This window comes from Oryzias melastigma, linkage group LG8 (genome assembly GCF_002922805.2).
Source record: "Oryzias melastigma strain HK-1 linkage group LG8, ASM292280v2, whole genome shotgun sequence".
NCBI classification, from domain to species: Eukaryota; Metazoa; Chordata; class Actinopteri; order Beloniformes; family Adrianichthyidae; genus Oryzias; species Oryzias melastigma.
In genome coordinates, this window is record NC_050519.1 from 12,020,864 (window position 1) to 12,034,216 (window position 13,353).

The window sequence follows — 13,353 nt, forward strand, 5'->3', positions numbered from 1 at the left end:
CAAACTGGAATGAGTCAAATGCACTCAAACTTGATCTGTCAACATATTTTACGCATCAAAATTTAACAATCAGTGCTCAGAATTTTACCGTTTTTACTCTCTACTAAAAGTAATTTCAGGATATGCATATAAAGAATAAATAATTCTTTAAAAATTGTCCTTTCAGAGCCTTTCAGAAGCACAGATTTGAAGCTCTTCTTCTGTTGGATCCAACTTTTTCCATCTAGATCTTCCACCATGTGAGGCAGCCTGTTAGTTCAGGTGACTTTGGTTCTAGTTTTTTTGGCTCCAAGCTTTGGTCGGATGTTTCTTCTCCTCTTGGAAACCAACCCTTTTGTGTCACCAAAGAGCAAATCTTCCATGGTTTTTATTTAAGCCCCACGGTCAAACTCAGTATAGGAGCGTTTTAAATGTGACATGCTCAGTAGCATATGGAAACCAGGGGAAGCTGTCTATTTTCATACTGAAGTTGAGGTTACCGCTAGCGGTTTGAAGTAGGTTATGGAAGGAAAGAAGGCTTGATGTGGGAAGGAAGGAGGGGATGGAAGAAGAGCCTTCAGGAGCAAAAGAGACATTGTTAATGCTCCCAGAGTCCCGCAGAGTTGTGGGACAGCCGTGGCTCCATCAACATTTATTTATGTTGGTGTGCGGATGTGTGCACGCGCTATGTGTTCAGTTCTGGTTTTTCCATTTACTGAAACAGACTTGAACAGCTCTCACTTCATTCCTGACCATAAAAGTAAAGAGGTGTTCATTTTACGCAGAAATCCAAAGGTGAACCTTTACTCCTTCTTCTAAGTGTAAGGTGCTCCATAAAATGTGCTTGGCTAGACTTTTTTTTATATAAGTTGCGGGAAACATCTCAGCTAATATGTCTAAAATGCTATAAATGGTACTAAAGAGGGAATAATTGCATGGAAATCAAATAAGGAGACATTTGTGAGGTGAAACATTTTCAAATTTTACAAAAAAAACATCTGTTTCTTGTGCAAAAAGCTTTTACCTAAGTAAAATAGATTTATTTGCATTTAGTCCAACACAATGAAATAAAGCTACAGTAAGTTGCAGCATCTTAACCCGACTTAGTGAGGAGAAAATCAGGATGTGCTTTTCTTCAGGGTATGGGGGGGCTTCCCTCTTGCTGTCAGCTGTGGATGAAACTGACTGGAGAAATTGCAGAGACTCAGCAAAGTGGCACCAGAGTGCCAGCTGCAGTCCTTCACACGACATTCCTGCCTTTTATGGGGGTTGAACAGAGAAAAAAGAAAGACAGCTTTTTGTCTCCTGCAAAAATACTTTTGGAGAATGTGACAGGCTGTGTTTGGTTACCAGGTGACCAGCCTTGTTGATCTCCGCCATCAAGATCTTAACTTAAACCTCCTAAATCATACTGGTGCTCCTCGGTTTGTGGAAGCATCATTCCAGAAATGCCTCTATGGACAATGGCATCTTCTCCTGTGTTTTGGTGAACTGGGTCCAGGTCCCTGTTTGCTCCACCTTCATCAGTAAATCTGTTTTTTCTCTAGAGTGTTGCAGTGAGGGTTTTCACCCCGAGGTTTGAACAACAGACGTCACACGCTTTAGATAATGACTGGGTCATTTGCAGAAAAAACAAATCAAAATAACATCTCTCATAGGCCCCATTCTAGGTGTTACAGAGTTGGAGGTCTTTAAAAAAATGAGGTGAGATTGGGTCATTGAGAGACCGAGGAGGAAATCACATTTTTTTTTAATATTATGTTTATTTAAGGATTAATTATTCAAACTTAACATCCATTTAGTTTGTTTCGTTAGCCAATAAATACATACATCTTCACTTCAAAGGTCATCTTGACCAGAAAACCTGACCTCCTGTTGGATGTGTGATCCATTGTCTTCAAAAATAGATTTTTAATGTGATGAGACAATATATAAAACGTGTCATAAAACTGTCACAAACCCCACTTGGCTCGGTTTTTGTTACCTGTTTCAGTAGAAAATGCAGCTCGGCAGACTGTGGCGGCATTAGGTTCAACTGGACAGATGAGATGAGGGAGATTAACTTTTTTTCTTTTTAACTGCCCTGAAAATGACCCTTTTTGGCCAGAAGTTGACATTCATGCAACAAAAACCCACATTGCAGCGCTGAAGTAAGAAAGCTGCAGAGGCCCTCCCCAAGTTGGCCTCCTTTTAGCTCATGGTTTGATTGATCTTTGTGTTTGATGAAGCCCCTTACACCATCCTGCGCCCCCATGTTGTGTTTTTCATCTGTTTATTTTCATATCAATCGGGTCACCATGACCACTAATCTGTTTTTCGACATTTTCCTGTTTGAGACAACAGAAAAATCCCCCCATTTCTTTGCACATCTAAAAATACAGGCCAGGAAAATGAAGGGAAATGAGGTTAAAGTGAGGTAAACAGGTGGTAAATAAAAGATTCATTGAGTCAAGGGAGCCATGACACACCTGGGTGGCTTCGGCTGAGTCAGGTCCAGTCCAAGATCTGGCCTGTCTCCCTTGAGGGATTTGGTTCTGAAAGAACTGTTGTTGGGCTGATTTTGGGGCGGTGTGCCGCTCCAATGTCACTGGCTACACCTGTCACCACTAAACAGGGTCATGGAGAGGTCTGTTCAGCTGGGCTTGGCACCTAAAGCAGGTGAAGAGGGGCCCACATGGGACAAGTTGCATTAAGTTTACTTGATGATGTTGTTAGCAAATAGTCACTAACATGATTTTTTTAAGATATTGTTATTAATTCGCTAAAATATTTCTAATTGCTATTGTTTCATTTATTTATTTTCTGTTTCTCTTGAAAATAGAATTAAAAAGGCTTTTCAAAATTAAAGCATGGGTTTGTTGCTGCAAGTTTAAACACTGACTATGCTGCCCCCTGGTGTTCAAAACTACTGAGCAGCATTCTCAATCCCTTTGATATCTTCTTATATCCGGTTTTGTACAGTTCAGTTGCTTTTTCCCGTAGATCTTTTGACAGCTCTTTAGTTTTCCTCATGATTCAAATCCAGAAATGTGAATGGATGAAGGATGTAATGATCTGCTTGGAGCTTAGAAACTCTAAGACCTTTTGTGCAGACACATTGATTACAATCAGAACGAGTCACAAGTGAGGATGGTTACCTTTAGCTGACATTTAAACCCTTTTTTAAAAATCAGATTCATGTTTTCAGCACAAAGTATTTAAACTTTTGTGTAATTTGATATGTTTCTGTTGGCATTATTATTTAAAAATGTGTTAACAGATTTTTTGACAATAAATGGCTTCACCCAACTGCTAACTAATTAATCACGTGAGCACAATTCTGAATCAATTAGCTGCATAATCAAATATGATTATTAAACTATATAGCTTTCATTTGTAATAAATAAACACGAATTTGAGGAATTTTCTTTAAGATTGTTTATTGAGGCCTTATAAAACACAACAATCTTAAATAAAAATAAATAAATACACTTAGAGATATCACAGAAATGTAACAGGAACCATGAACACCAAATTCTATGACGACATGAGAACTACATGAAGGTCTGTAGGTTGTTACCACATACAAATTCAGTGACATGTGCTTTGACCAAGATGACTTTCAGTTTGTAAGGCTTTCCTTTAGTTTACTATCATTTTTTTTAAGAAACTGTTGGGCTGCTGTGCATCTCCATGTAACGCTACATTACTGTAACAGCACCACAAAGTATAAACAAACTGATCTAGATATAAATACTTTTTTATATTTAAGTAAAGTCTTAGGATTCATGTAAATTCAGCACCATAAACTTAAAAAGCACATGGAGGTACTCAAAGCCCTTAAAAAAAGCATATATTTATGACTTAAGGTTTGTGTTTTATAATGATACATGTAATGTGACTTTGAATGTATAATAAGCACTTATCCGCACATTTTTCACAAACCTGCATGCTCAATATACTAAGGTATAATTAGAGGCACAGATCCATCTTTTCTACATTTACCTGTGACTTTTCTTAAACTTTTTTTTAAATATTTCCTTCAATAACATCAGAGTTCCCTCAAACTTTAACTGACATTTTTAAAAAATTGCATGAGCAGGTGGCACAAGTCAAAAAGCAGCGTAACATGTGACAGTGTTTATGATTGATATAAAATGTGGTAGTGGTTATAACCATTTCAGTTTAAGCAATAGACTCAAATCTGCTTTTTTTTCAGCAGCATTGGTGAGTTTCAGTGATAGGGGAAATGTAATAAATGACGAAACATTCAAGTTCACAGGATTTTCTCGGGTTAACCCAGAGAATGCTGCTTCTTCAGGCTGTCTGAGCGCTTTACTCTCTCCTCTGGAGTTTTTCTGTACCAGCTCCTGGGAACAAAGAGACACTCGGTTAATTTAGGCAAAACATCCATAAAATGTTTTTCATTCTAAGCTAAAAATGTACCAGGAATGAATGTAGCACAAACTGTAGCTTTAAATTCTCATTTTATGAGCTGAAGCTAAACTGTGATTATTTTCAAGTGTGAAAGCAAAGCTGATCACTAAATTAGGATTTTAAAGAGCATAAAAAATTCAGATTGCAGCTGAGAACTCTAAAGTTTTATTAGTTATTGTTTTTTCCAAAACAATTAATATGCTGAAATAAATATTTTTGAACTTGAAATATGAGCACATAAATACTCTCTGTACACCTGTGCATTGTTCCAAGCATTCAAAAGTATGAACATTGTGATTTTTTTATTTATTACTGATTTATTATGCAAAGCTGGTAACAATGTTTCATGTTTTTTAACAAATTTGTTGTGTCTTATGTTCATGTATACTCCAAGCCACTAGGAGGTGCTAGAGGATAGAGGTCTGGGAGAGAGATAGGTAGTGGAGAGAAAGGATGACAGTGCAAAAAATCTGTTGTTGAACTATAATAAAGCGAATGATAAGTAAATACGTTCATCTTCTTACACCTTTGAACATTACATTTTACATTATATTTATTCTTTTTCCTCAAATAATCTGTCTAAAAAATACAATTTAATTCTGATTATCTAGATAACAACATGTAAAAATGACTTCCAAGAGAATAATAGAGAAAGATTGGAAAGATTGTGCAACTGCTGACTTGTTAAAAAGTATATTTTAACACAGCTGAAAACCCTTTTTACATGCTTTTTTGTGTCTTGGCGCTACACTGATGCTGCAGTGACATCATCCTAAAAGCTTTTTAACAGAATTCTCTTACAATGTCATAACCCCACAACGATGAGGCACAGAAAATCATTGAAATGTGGTCAGAAGAATGCAGGCTCATTAAAACAACTTTAAACGTGGTACACATTGCTTCTCACTGTTTTCCCGACAATCTATCTGTCCTAAACACTTATCATGCTACCTTCATAGTCATCATTTTGTCAGTAGCAGCCTTACAGCATGCCTCAGCCGTACCAAAGCGGCAAAAAAGTGTTCTACCGGACGTTGATACAGACATTTAAAATTGTTTTCATAAGTGAAATATGCTAACAAAGATTCCGAAATGCAGTACTTCCATTTTTTCCACCTATTGTTGCTTTACTCCACCCTCATAATTCTTGACCAATGAGAGAAGAGATCTTTAGTCACGTGGTTTTGTTTACAAGCTTTGTTACGGAACGGGAAAGGCTGCTTGACGCCAGTCTGAATACAGACCAAACGCAAGGTTCAGGATTCAACCCGAAACAAATTAAGGGGACTCTGTCTGGACCAATTGACTTTTCCAGTCTGAATACACCCTGAGTAATGTATTTGGTTCCTATAAATCCTTAAATGAAAATACTCAAAAACATACCTTGATAAACAGTTACTGTGATGATGTGATTTAGACATCTGAACTCACCCCTGGCGGTTCAGTTGACCTGGATTGGAGCAATTCTGGCCTTGACTTGTCTTCTGAACTCTGAAAATAGTGGATAACATAAATAGAAACATTGGGCTTGCAGACAACAATTCATTCAAAGAAAAAGAACTTTGAATAAAATTAAATCTGTCACCTGTTGGTGGTTGGGCTTTTTTGCTTTGGCTGCCCCTTCCTGGTCTGTGCTGGAGATTCCCCGACTCTGCAGGAGCAGAAACAGTAAGATAAATGCAAAATAAAGCCTCTAATGATTTTTTTTTAAATTAAAAACAAGAACAACTTTTGTATTATCTTCTGACCTCTTTTTTCTGTCCAGAGATCTCTGTGTGGCGGCAGAAAGAGACAATCTCTCTTTGGTGCTCCTAGCTTTCTCCTACAGAAAAAAGGGAATTATTTTATTTTAGGAGCCACAGAAGACATGAATAAATCTTCTTTTTTCCAGTTTACCAGCTCTCGCAGTTTCCTCTCTGCACGCAGCTCCCTCTCCTGCTGCAGGAGCATCAAGCGATCCATCAATGGCATTTCAAAGAAAATATCATGGATGTCATACAGGGCTGCACGCAACTGAAACGACAGAAAACCATGTAAACAAGCACAGAGAAAGAGGGACCTCTGCTGTCTGCAGAGCGTTACTGCAGTCATACCTGGGCTCTGACTCGCTCCTGTAAAGAGATATCTTGTTCCGAGTAGGTGCTCCTCTTTTGCTCTGCTTCAGTCTGAAATGAGCGGATAAACTCCTGCGTGTCCTGTAAGCACATATACAGTTGTTGAAGCTCAAATGAATGATTTATTAATAGAAACTTGTCGGCTTCTGTTGAATAATCATGTTTTCGTGCGGATGAACGTACCACGATGGTTTGGCGTAGATTCTTTACTTTTTCTGTCTTTAGCAGCCTGCGCACGAGGAAGCCGCGAACGATGGCGCAGATTTGGCAGAACGCTCTCTGCTGCTCTGCTGTCAAAACCTGCAAACAAACCACAAAGGAATGAAGAAGTCCAGACAAAGAACAGCGTCACACACAACGGCTGAAAACAAAGCAGAACAGGTTTATACCCACCAAGCTCAAGCTTGCTCTGGATTTGTTGGTTCCCCGAGTGGAACTCCACAGATAGACAGGAAGCTGGACAGAGGGAAAGGTTACACTAGGATTGGGAAAACCTGGAGAAGAAAACATCACATACTTTCATTGCGGGAATGAACGTTACTGTAAAATGATTCCTTTAAACATGTAGTGGTACCTAAAGTGTGTCCAGGCGATAGCTCTGACGGAGTTCTAACCGGGCTCAGTCCAGGACAGGAAGGACTAATGGCGGGACAGCTGCTGTTCACACTCCTACAGTTCCACCCACAGGGATTTTCACCCACAAAACCCTGTTCCATCGATCTTCTCTCCTCAAGCTCCTACACACAAAAATATTTTTATTTCACGTTTTCTGGCAGAAAAATACAATTTATCGGTGCTACACAAAATATTGATTTGACATACTTTGTGATTGCATGAGCTGACCAAGTGGGGGCACTGTTGCTCCTTCTCCTGCTCAGCGAGGAGCAGAGACATCTTTAAGCCATGCTCCTCTTCCAGGCGCTTCTGCATGCTCTCCAGAGCTTGTGCTCGCCACTGGGAGTCCTCTGTTGGGATTACTACATGCACATTAGTTTGTTTGTTTGGTGACTTTATGAGCTGTTGTGATTGAGCGTGCACAGGCTGTTCCAGAGAGACTTACCTGTGTTGCCAGTTCTGAAGAGGGTTGATGCTTTCATGGCGCTGTTTGGCTCATCATGCTTTAGCCTGAATGTGACGGCGTCAGGTGTTGTGTGTGGCCGTGACAGAGATGAAAAGGAGCTGTCCACTTCGAACGACTGGTTTGAAGGGGCAGTAGAGGTGTGCCGGGTGGGGGGAAGGCGCACAACCCCTGCCATGAAGCGAGGCACTCTTTCTTGACTGCGGTCTACGTGTCCTGCTGCAGTCTGGTAAGTGTTCATCTGACTGTCCAGCGTGTGGCAGCGGCGGCGAAAACCTGCAGTCAGATGATCGTGGTGTAGCACTGTGGCACTAACGGGGCGTCTGTTCTCCAGCTCTGGACTAGCATCACAGTGACTGGATCGACGGTTGGTACCGTCCTTCTTCATGGGGCAACACTGAACGGCGGATGTAAAAGCTGCTGATGAAGCTTCCCCTGACCTTCCTGGGCTTCGAGGAATAAGGTCAGTTGGGCTAATTGGGAATGAGATGTGGATATTCCCCGTGGAAAGTGGTCGCGGCTTGCGTCTATTTGGAAAAGAAAGGACGCTGGGCTCCAGAGGAGGAGAAGCGATTTGTTCTGATTTGCTTGGTGAGACGGATTTTTGAGAGTTGGGGTCATACAGAGTTTGATGGTGGATGGGAGGCGCCCCAATCGGACTATGGTGCAGACTGAATCCAAACTCAACTCCTGTGTCCTTCACAGGATTCCTCTCCTCTTTCAGGAACGAGGCTTCTGGCGAGGGCGTCGTGCTGACTGTGCGGACGGCTTTAGATCCCTGCTGCTCTTTCTTCACGTACTCCCTCGACCGCTTCAGAAGGCTGTCCAAGCTAATATCCTCATCGTCATCTCCTTCATCCTCGCTCTTATCCTGCTTCTCTGCGGCCACGTCTTCTCCTGCTCTGTAACCGTTGAGGGGTGAGATCGCTGGCTCCTTCACTTGAGATCCAAATCCAGGATGTCTGAGGAGTCCGGGAGAGTCAGTAACCAGGGTGTACCCACCGATTTTTGGAGATTGAAAGACCGGTGCCTTGTCCTCCTCTTTGCTTGAAACTTTATGCACCTGGGGGCAATAATAGGAGAGGGTCATATTATTAGAGAGGATTATTTTTCGGTTTGAGCACAGAATTATTTGTTTTTGCACTCAGAAAGTGCTTGTAGCTCCTGATTTTAATTGCTTTAAAACCAGTTTTTCTCTTAACCTAAACTTTGGCATTCATTTGCTTTATTGTCATACCAAAGGTACAAAAGTAATTTGACTCAAATTGCTAACAATCAAATCATTAGACTAGAACTTCTAAATAACCTTGGTGATATTTTTTCTGTATTGTGCAATTTGTCAAGTCAGAAAGATATCTGACTGAGCTTAGAATGTTTTGGAAAACTCATACAGTTTTAAACAAATATCGTGGTCAAATGTCGGGAATTACAATCAACCACTTGGTGGTTCAAAACCAGAAAAAAAAATCATTGTAAACAAGAGGGAATTCAATTTTGACCAATATTTAACAGGGCGTTTTGCCCTAAATGCATTTCTTGCAGATATGATTTTAAGAAGGCAGCAAAAGTTTCATCAAAGTTCATATGAGATGCCAAAAAAGGAGGAATTGTTTTTTTCTAAAAAGTAAAAGAAAATTGAGAAATCCAACCAAATATTGCCAAATACAATTATAAAAAGTACAGCAATAAGAATTCTTAATAAAAAATCCTGACTGGATGATGCAATCACAATTTCAAGGTTATTAAAAATATATTTTTATCTTTAAATCAAAGTAATCAAAGGCCAGATTAGACAGGAAAAGAATAATATTCTATAAAAGGGTTTGAGGTTTGGTTTTAAAAATGTTGAGCAAGAATACTTCCAGAATAATGACACTTCTTATTTTACCTTCATTAAAATGATCTGAGCTTGTTCAAAAAACAAACTGGAACTTTAAACTAAACAGTGTTAATATAAAAAAATGGAAATTGAGAGTTGACGCTAAAGGAACACTTAAAGAAATATTAGTTTTGGATGTGAAACAGAGAGGCTCAGACTGTCCTCAGGGTAAAATTAGAATCATCCACTTGAGGAAATGTTTAGTCAAAGTGTAGCAAAAGCACCAAATGTCAGCAGAGGCAACAGGAAGATGTTACTTCAGCTTTTTTATCTTGAAAAGGGTTAGTTGACACACATGCCTTACTAATATTTAAGGAAACTGTTTGTAAATACAGAAATACACACTGCAATGCTGACCTGATCCAGAATGTTCTGAGCCAGCAGCTTATTTCTCTGCTGGTTCTGTCTGTCCCGCTCCAGCTGGACCGCCTTCTGCTTGTAGCCGCACATCTCGGAGTGTTGCTGTGCGTTCAGCTGGAAAAAACGCCACACGTTTTAACAGTCATCTCCTCTACTACAACACAACAAAGACATACTCTTAAGAGTTTCTAGAAAGCAGCAGCAACAATGAATTCCAAAGACTTCTAACCTTCTTCTATTATGTTTTTGTGCCTTTTAAGGACTCGTACCGGAGTTTAGTCATGTGACTTATTCAGGACTCAATTTGTCAGCAGTCACAAGACAGATGAGTCTTTCAAACATCATCAATTAGCTCTTCTGCCATTCCCCTGCTGATTTAAAAGAACTGTCCTGCAGCTTGAGACAGATTCCCAAGTAGGAACGTTGGAATTATGTGATGGACCAATAGTTGATCATGGAAAGAATTGTCCATATGTGTCCAGATCAGATGTTTTGAGCTAAACTTGAAGAAAAAGATCTTTTTTTTCTCACCAGAGGGGAAAGCACAGCCCTTCCGTAAAAGTAGATGGCAGATTGAGCCTTTAGGGAGAGGAAAGGTTCACGCATCTTGTTTCGAAGTTTCCCCTCTTCTTGCAGTGAGGCCAAACTCCGCAGACAGAACTCCTCATAGCTCTCCATCTCTGCACGCCCACGCATCCGCACTCCGGACAGGAAACGGACACCATGAAGCCACGCCCCCCTCGACAGCCTGATGAATCAAACGTGGAAGTAGATCACAGTTCTGTGGACATGTGAGGTTCCCAGAGGGGGGGGAGCATCTGAGATCATACTGAAAAAGAGGAAAAGGCAGGGCAAAAAACTAAACAGAGAACAGTCTGTTTGCCATCTTTTTCTGTTATCACATTCATCAAATTCCTGTCATTTTTTTCAGAGCTGGTGACTCTTTCCTGTTTCAGTCTCACACACAAACTACCACAATGGAGCCTCTGATCAATAGTTTCTATTTCTGTAACCTCCCTGTCAGCATGCAGGCACAGGAAATGTAATCAGGCGTTAACCTGAGCGCCTTTTTGTTAATAAAACAATGAAAAATGTTAGAAACATATGTGCCATCCATCCATCCATCCATCCATTCATCCATCCATCCATCCACCAGGACGTTGGATGCCTGATCCACGCGTAATCGCGCAGGAGCTGAGATCGGTTTGACTTTCATCCCTCCATATTTCCCCTATTTCCAAACAAATCCCTACCGATGCCTTTACGGATGAAATTCGACATTGAGTCACATTAGGATATATCATTAGTGAGAGGATAACATCGGTCAAAACCCCAGGATCTCCATACCTGCACAACAGAAAGCAGCCTTTCTCCTTCAGTCCCGACGCGTGTAGACGCAGATCGCAGCCGCTGAGGCGCACAAAGCCTCGGCTGTGGAGACTAATTTAGCTCAGTCCCTCTCAACCCCTGTTCGACCACCATCATCATCGTGCTCGTCTCCAACTCTTCCGGCCTCCAACAGCGCCTCCTAGTAACAGCAACACGCTGGAAGGACGCGTTCCAATATGCTGAGCGCGACCTTTCCCTGCAAGCTCCCTGAACGGGACTAACCTTGTGCTTCTACTTGTGTTTGTTTTGTCAATGCAACTTAAAAATATGTTTAATATTTGATCAAATCCATCAAAATGATTAATCCCAGACCTTGATTTATAATTTACAATTCTTTATTTCCTTCTTTTTGTATTTCATTTAACGTAAAAGATTGATTCCTACCCAGACAGATTCATGGTAATCTTTAATAGCTGTTATAAAAACACATTTCTGCACAAAACTGATGATTTGTGGCAGATAAATAAAATGTATTTCATCTATATAGGCTTTTTCCACATTTTATTTTAATGTGATCATTTTAAATGTGTTATTATAATATAAATAAATATGTACTAAACATTACAGGGTCTGGGGTTGCTGGAGTCCAACCCGGCTACTGTTGGGGAAAAGCAGGGTACATCCTGGAGAGGTTGCCAGCAAAATCACACACCCATAAACCCTCATACCTGGAGGATAATTTAAAGTTACTGATATATTATGATATTTTTGTTTTGAATGGGACTAAACCTTAGCTACATTGTGCAATGTAAGTTTTTGAAACTATTTATTTATTTTTTGAAAAGGGGCTTTGAGTGTTTGAGTATTTCCTGGACAAGATCAGAGTTTGGAACGTTTGTTCTTGGAATATTTTCTCATGGTCTTTTGAGTCATTGTGGAGCTTTTTTTTTGTTTGTTCTTTTTACTAATAATTTATCTAAGTCTTGTCAGACAGTTCTATAAACCCACCAGTGACATTTTGTACAAACACGACAGTTTTGTTCTAAACTTTGTTTTACTTTACTCAAAGTCTTCCTATCAGACAGTTTCATATTTACACTGTGCTTTTAGGACTTTCAGATTAATTACGCTGCCCCATTATTATTGTTATTCACCATATCTGGGTTTTGGTTCATCCACTGACATTTTCCAGTGAAGCTACCACCTTGAATTTGACTTGAAAAAGAGTTGCTCTAAGTGTGTTAATGTGCTCCATTAGCTCATAAAATCAGTCCCCTGACCTCCAATCTGTTCAACATCCCATATTGAAGCACACTAACCCTCCTCACGCAGACAATAACACGAGAAGTTTTAAAAATATTTTGGAAATATGTCCCATTAAACAAGGGAGGGAATTTCTTTGTGAAAGAGATTAAACAGAAAGAAATGTTTCCTTGAAAATTAGAGTTTGGGCCAATTGGTTGCATTCGATTTGAATGAGGGGTGCAAAGTTGACCAAGATTCTTATATCTTGCGGCTTGGCTTGTGCAAGCAACATTTTTTATATATTTTTGCCTTTTTGTTCAGTTTTTCAACCTGTTGATACACAACACACATTTTTGGACATTTCTGGCAACACATTTAATCCATTCTCATCTAGGCTAAATAATTTTACCCAATATTTTTGCAAAATTGAAAACTTTGAAAAGGGAAAAAATGTATAGTTATTTTAGTAAAAGCAAAAGAAAATAAATTGATTCTTACATTTAATTTGAATTTAATTTCATCACACTTTCAGTATGTTTAATTTTTATTTGAATTTACATTCAGTGTCATTAGAAATTTAATGAATACATGTTTAAAACAAATCCTTTTCACTTATGATCATTACTATCATCCTCAAATTAAAAAAACATAAGAGTTCCATGCTAAACTGTAAGGATGAGAAAACTGATGAAAATAGCTACGTACCACCTGAGATCAAAGATTCAAAACATGTATTTTATCTTTAGGGTTTAAAGTAAGAGCTGTTGGTAAAAGTTCACATTTAACTTTATTTATTCACTCTCATGCTTTTATATCTGATCTCCCTATGATATGCGCAGGGTTTCAAGCATATCTCTCACCTGTTGTGTTGGAATTTCCTAACTGTGTGAATACATTTAAGTGTTGCTGAGGTTCAGGAAACAAACAACTCCTCCACGCCAGAGTTTGAATCT

The 13,353-nt window shown here is 39.4% G+C and overlaps 1 protein-coding gene across 3 annotated transcripts; it reads right to left on the reverse strand.

Moving 5' to 3' along the window:
- Positions 1–3,381: 3,381 nt before the first annotated feature.
- LOC112146843 (centriolar coiled-coil protein of 110 kDa) lies at positions 3,382–11,513 on the reverse strand. 3 transcript variants are annotated; one of them, XM_024272875.2, is made up of 14 exons: positions 11,174–11,513; positions 10,358–10,655; positions 9,824–9,940; positions 7,570–8,650; positions 7,332–7,474; positions 7,084–7,246; positions 6,903–7,003; positions 6,693–6,809; positions 6,489–6,590; positions 6,292–6,408; positions 6,144–6,217; positions 5,981–6,046; positions 5,827–5,886; positions 3,382–4,328 (listed from the first exon to the last, which is right to left on the reverse strand). In XM_024272875.2, exons 2-14 carry the CDS (start codon positions 10,520–10,522, stop codon positions 4,253–4,255), a joined length of 2,382 nt encoding a protein of 793 aa, XP_024128643.1. In that variant the 5' UTR covers positions 10,523–10,655; positions 11,174–11,513; the 3' UTR covers positions 3,382–4,252. The 3 variants fall into 3 exon arrangements, with proteins under 3 accessions (XP_024128643.1, XP_024128642.1, XP_024128641.1); XM_024272874.2 differs by having other exon boundaries at positions 7,332–7,486; positions 10,358–10,574; positions 11,174–11,509; XM_024272873.2 differs by having other exon boundaries at positions 7,332–7,486; positions 11,174–11,509.
- Positions 11,514–13,353: the final 1,840 nt, after the last annotated feature.

Excerpts from the sequence above, each read along its gene's own strand:
- LOC112146843 (XM_024272874.2), bottom strand. The coding sequence starts at position 10,522 with ATGCGTGGGCGTGCAGAGATGGAGAGCTATGAGGAGTTCTGTCTGCGG. Across the intron at positions 7,487-7,569 it reads CTTCAGAACTGGCAACACAG|TAATCCCAACAGAGGACTCC; the intron begins GTAAGTCTCTCT and ends ATGTGCATGTAG. Across the intron at positions 6,591-6,692 it reads ATCTACGCCAAACCATCGTG|GACACGCAGGAGTTTATCCG; the intron begins GTACGTTCATCC and ends ATGTGCTTACAG.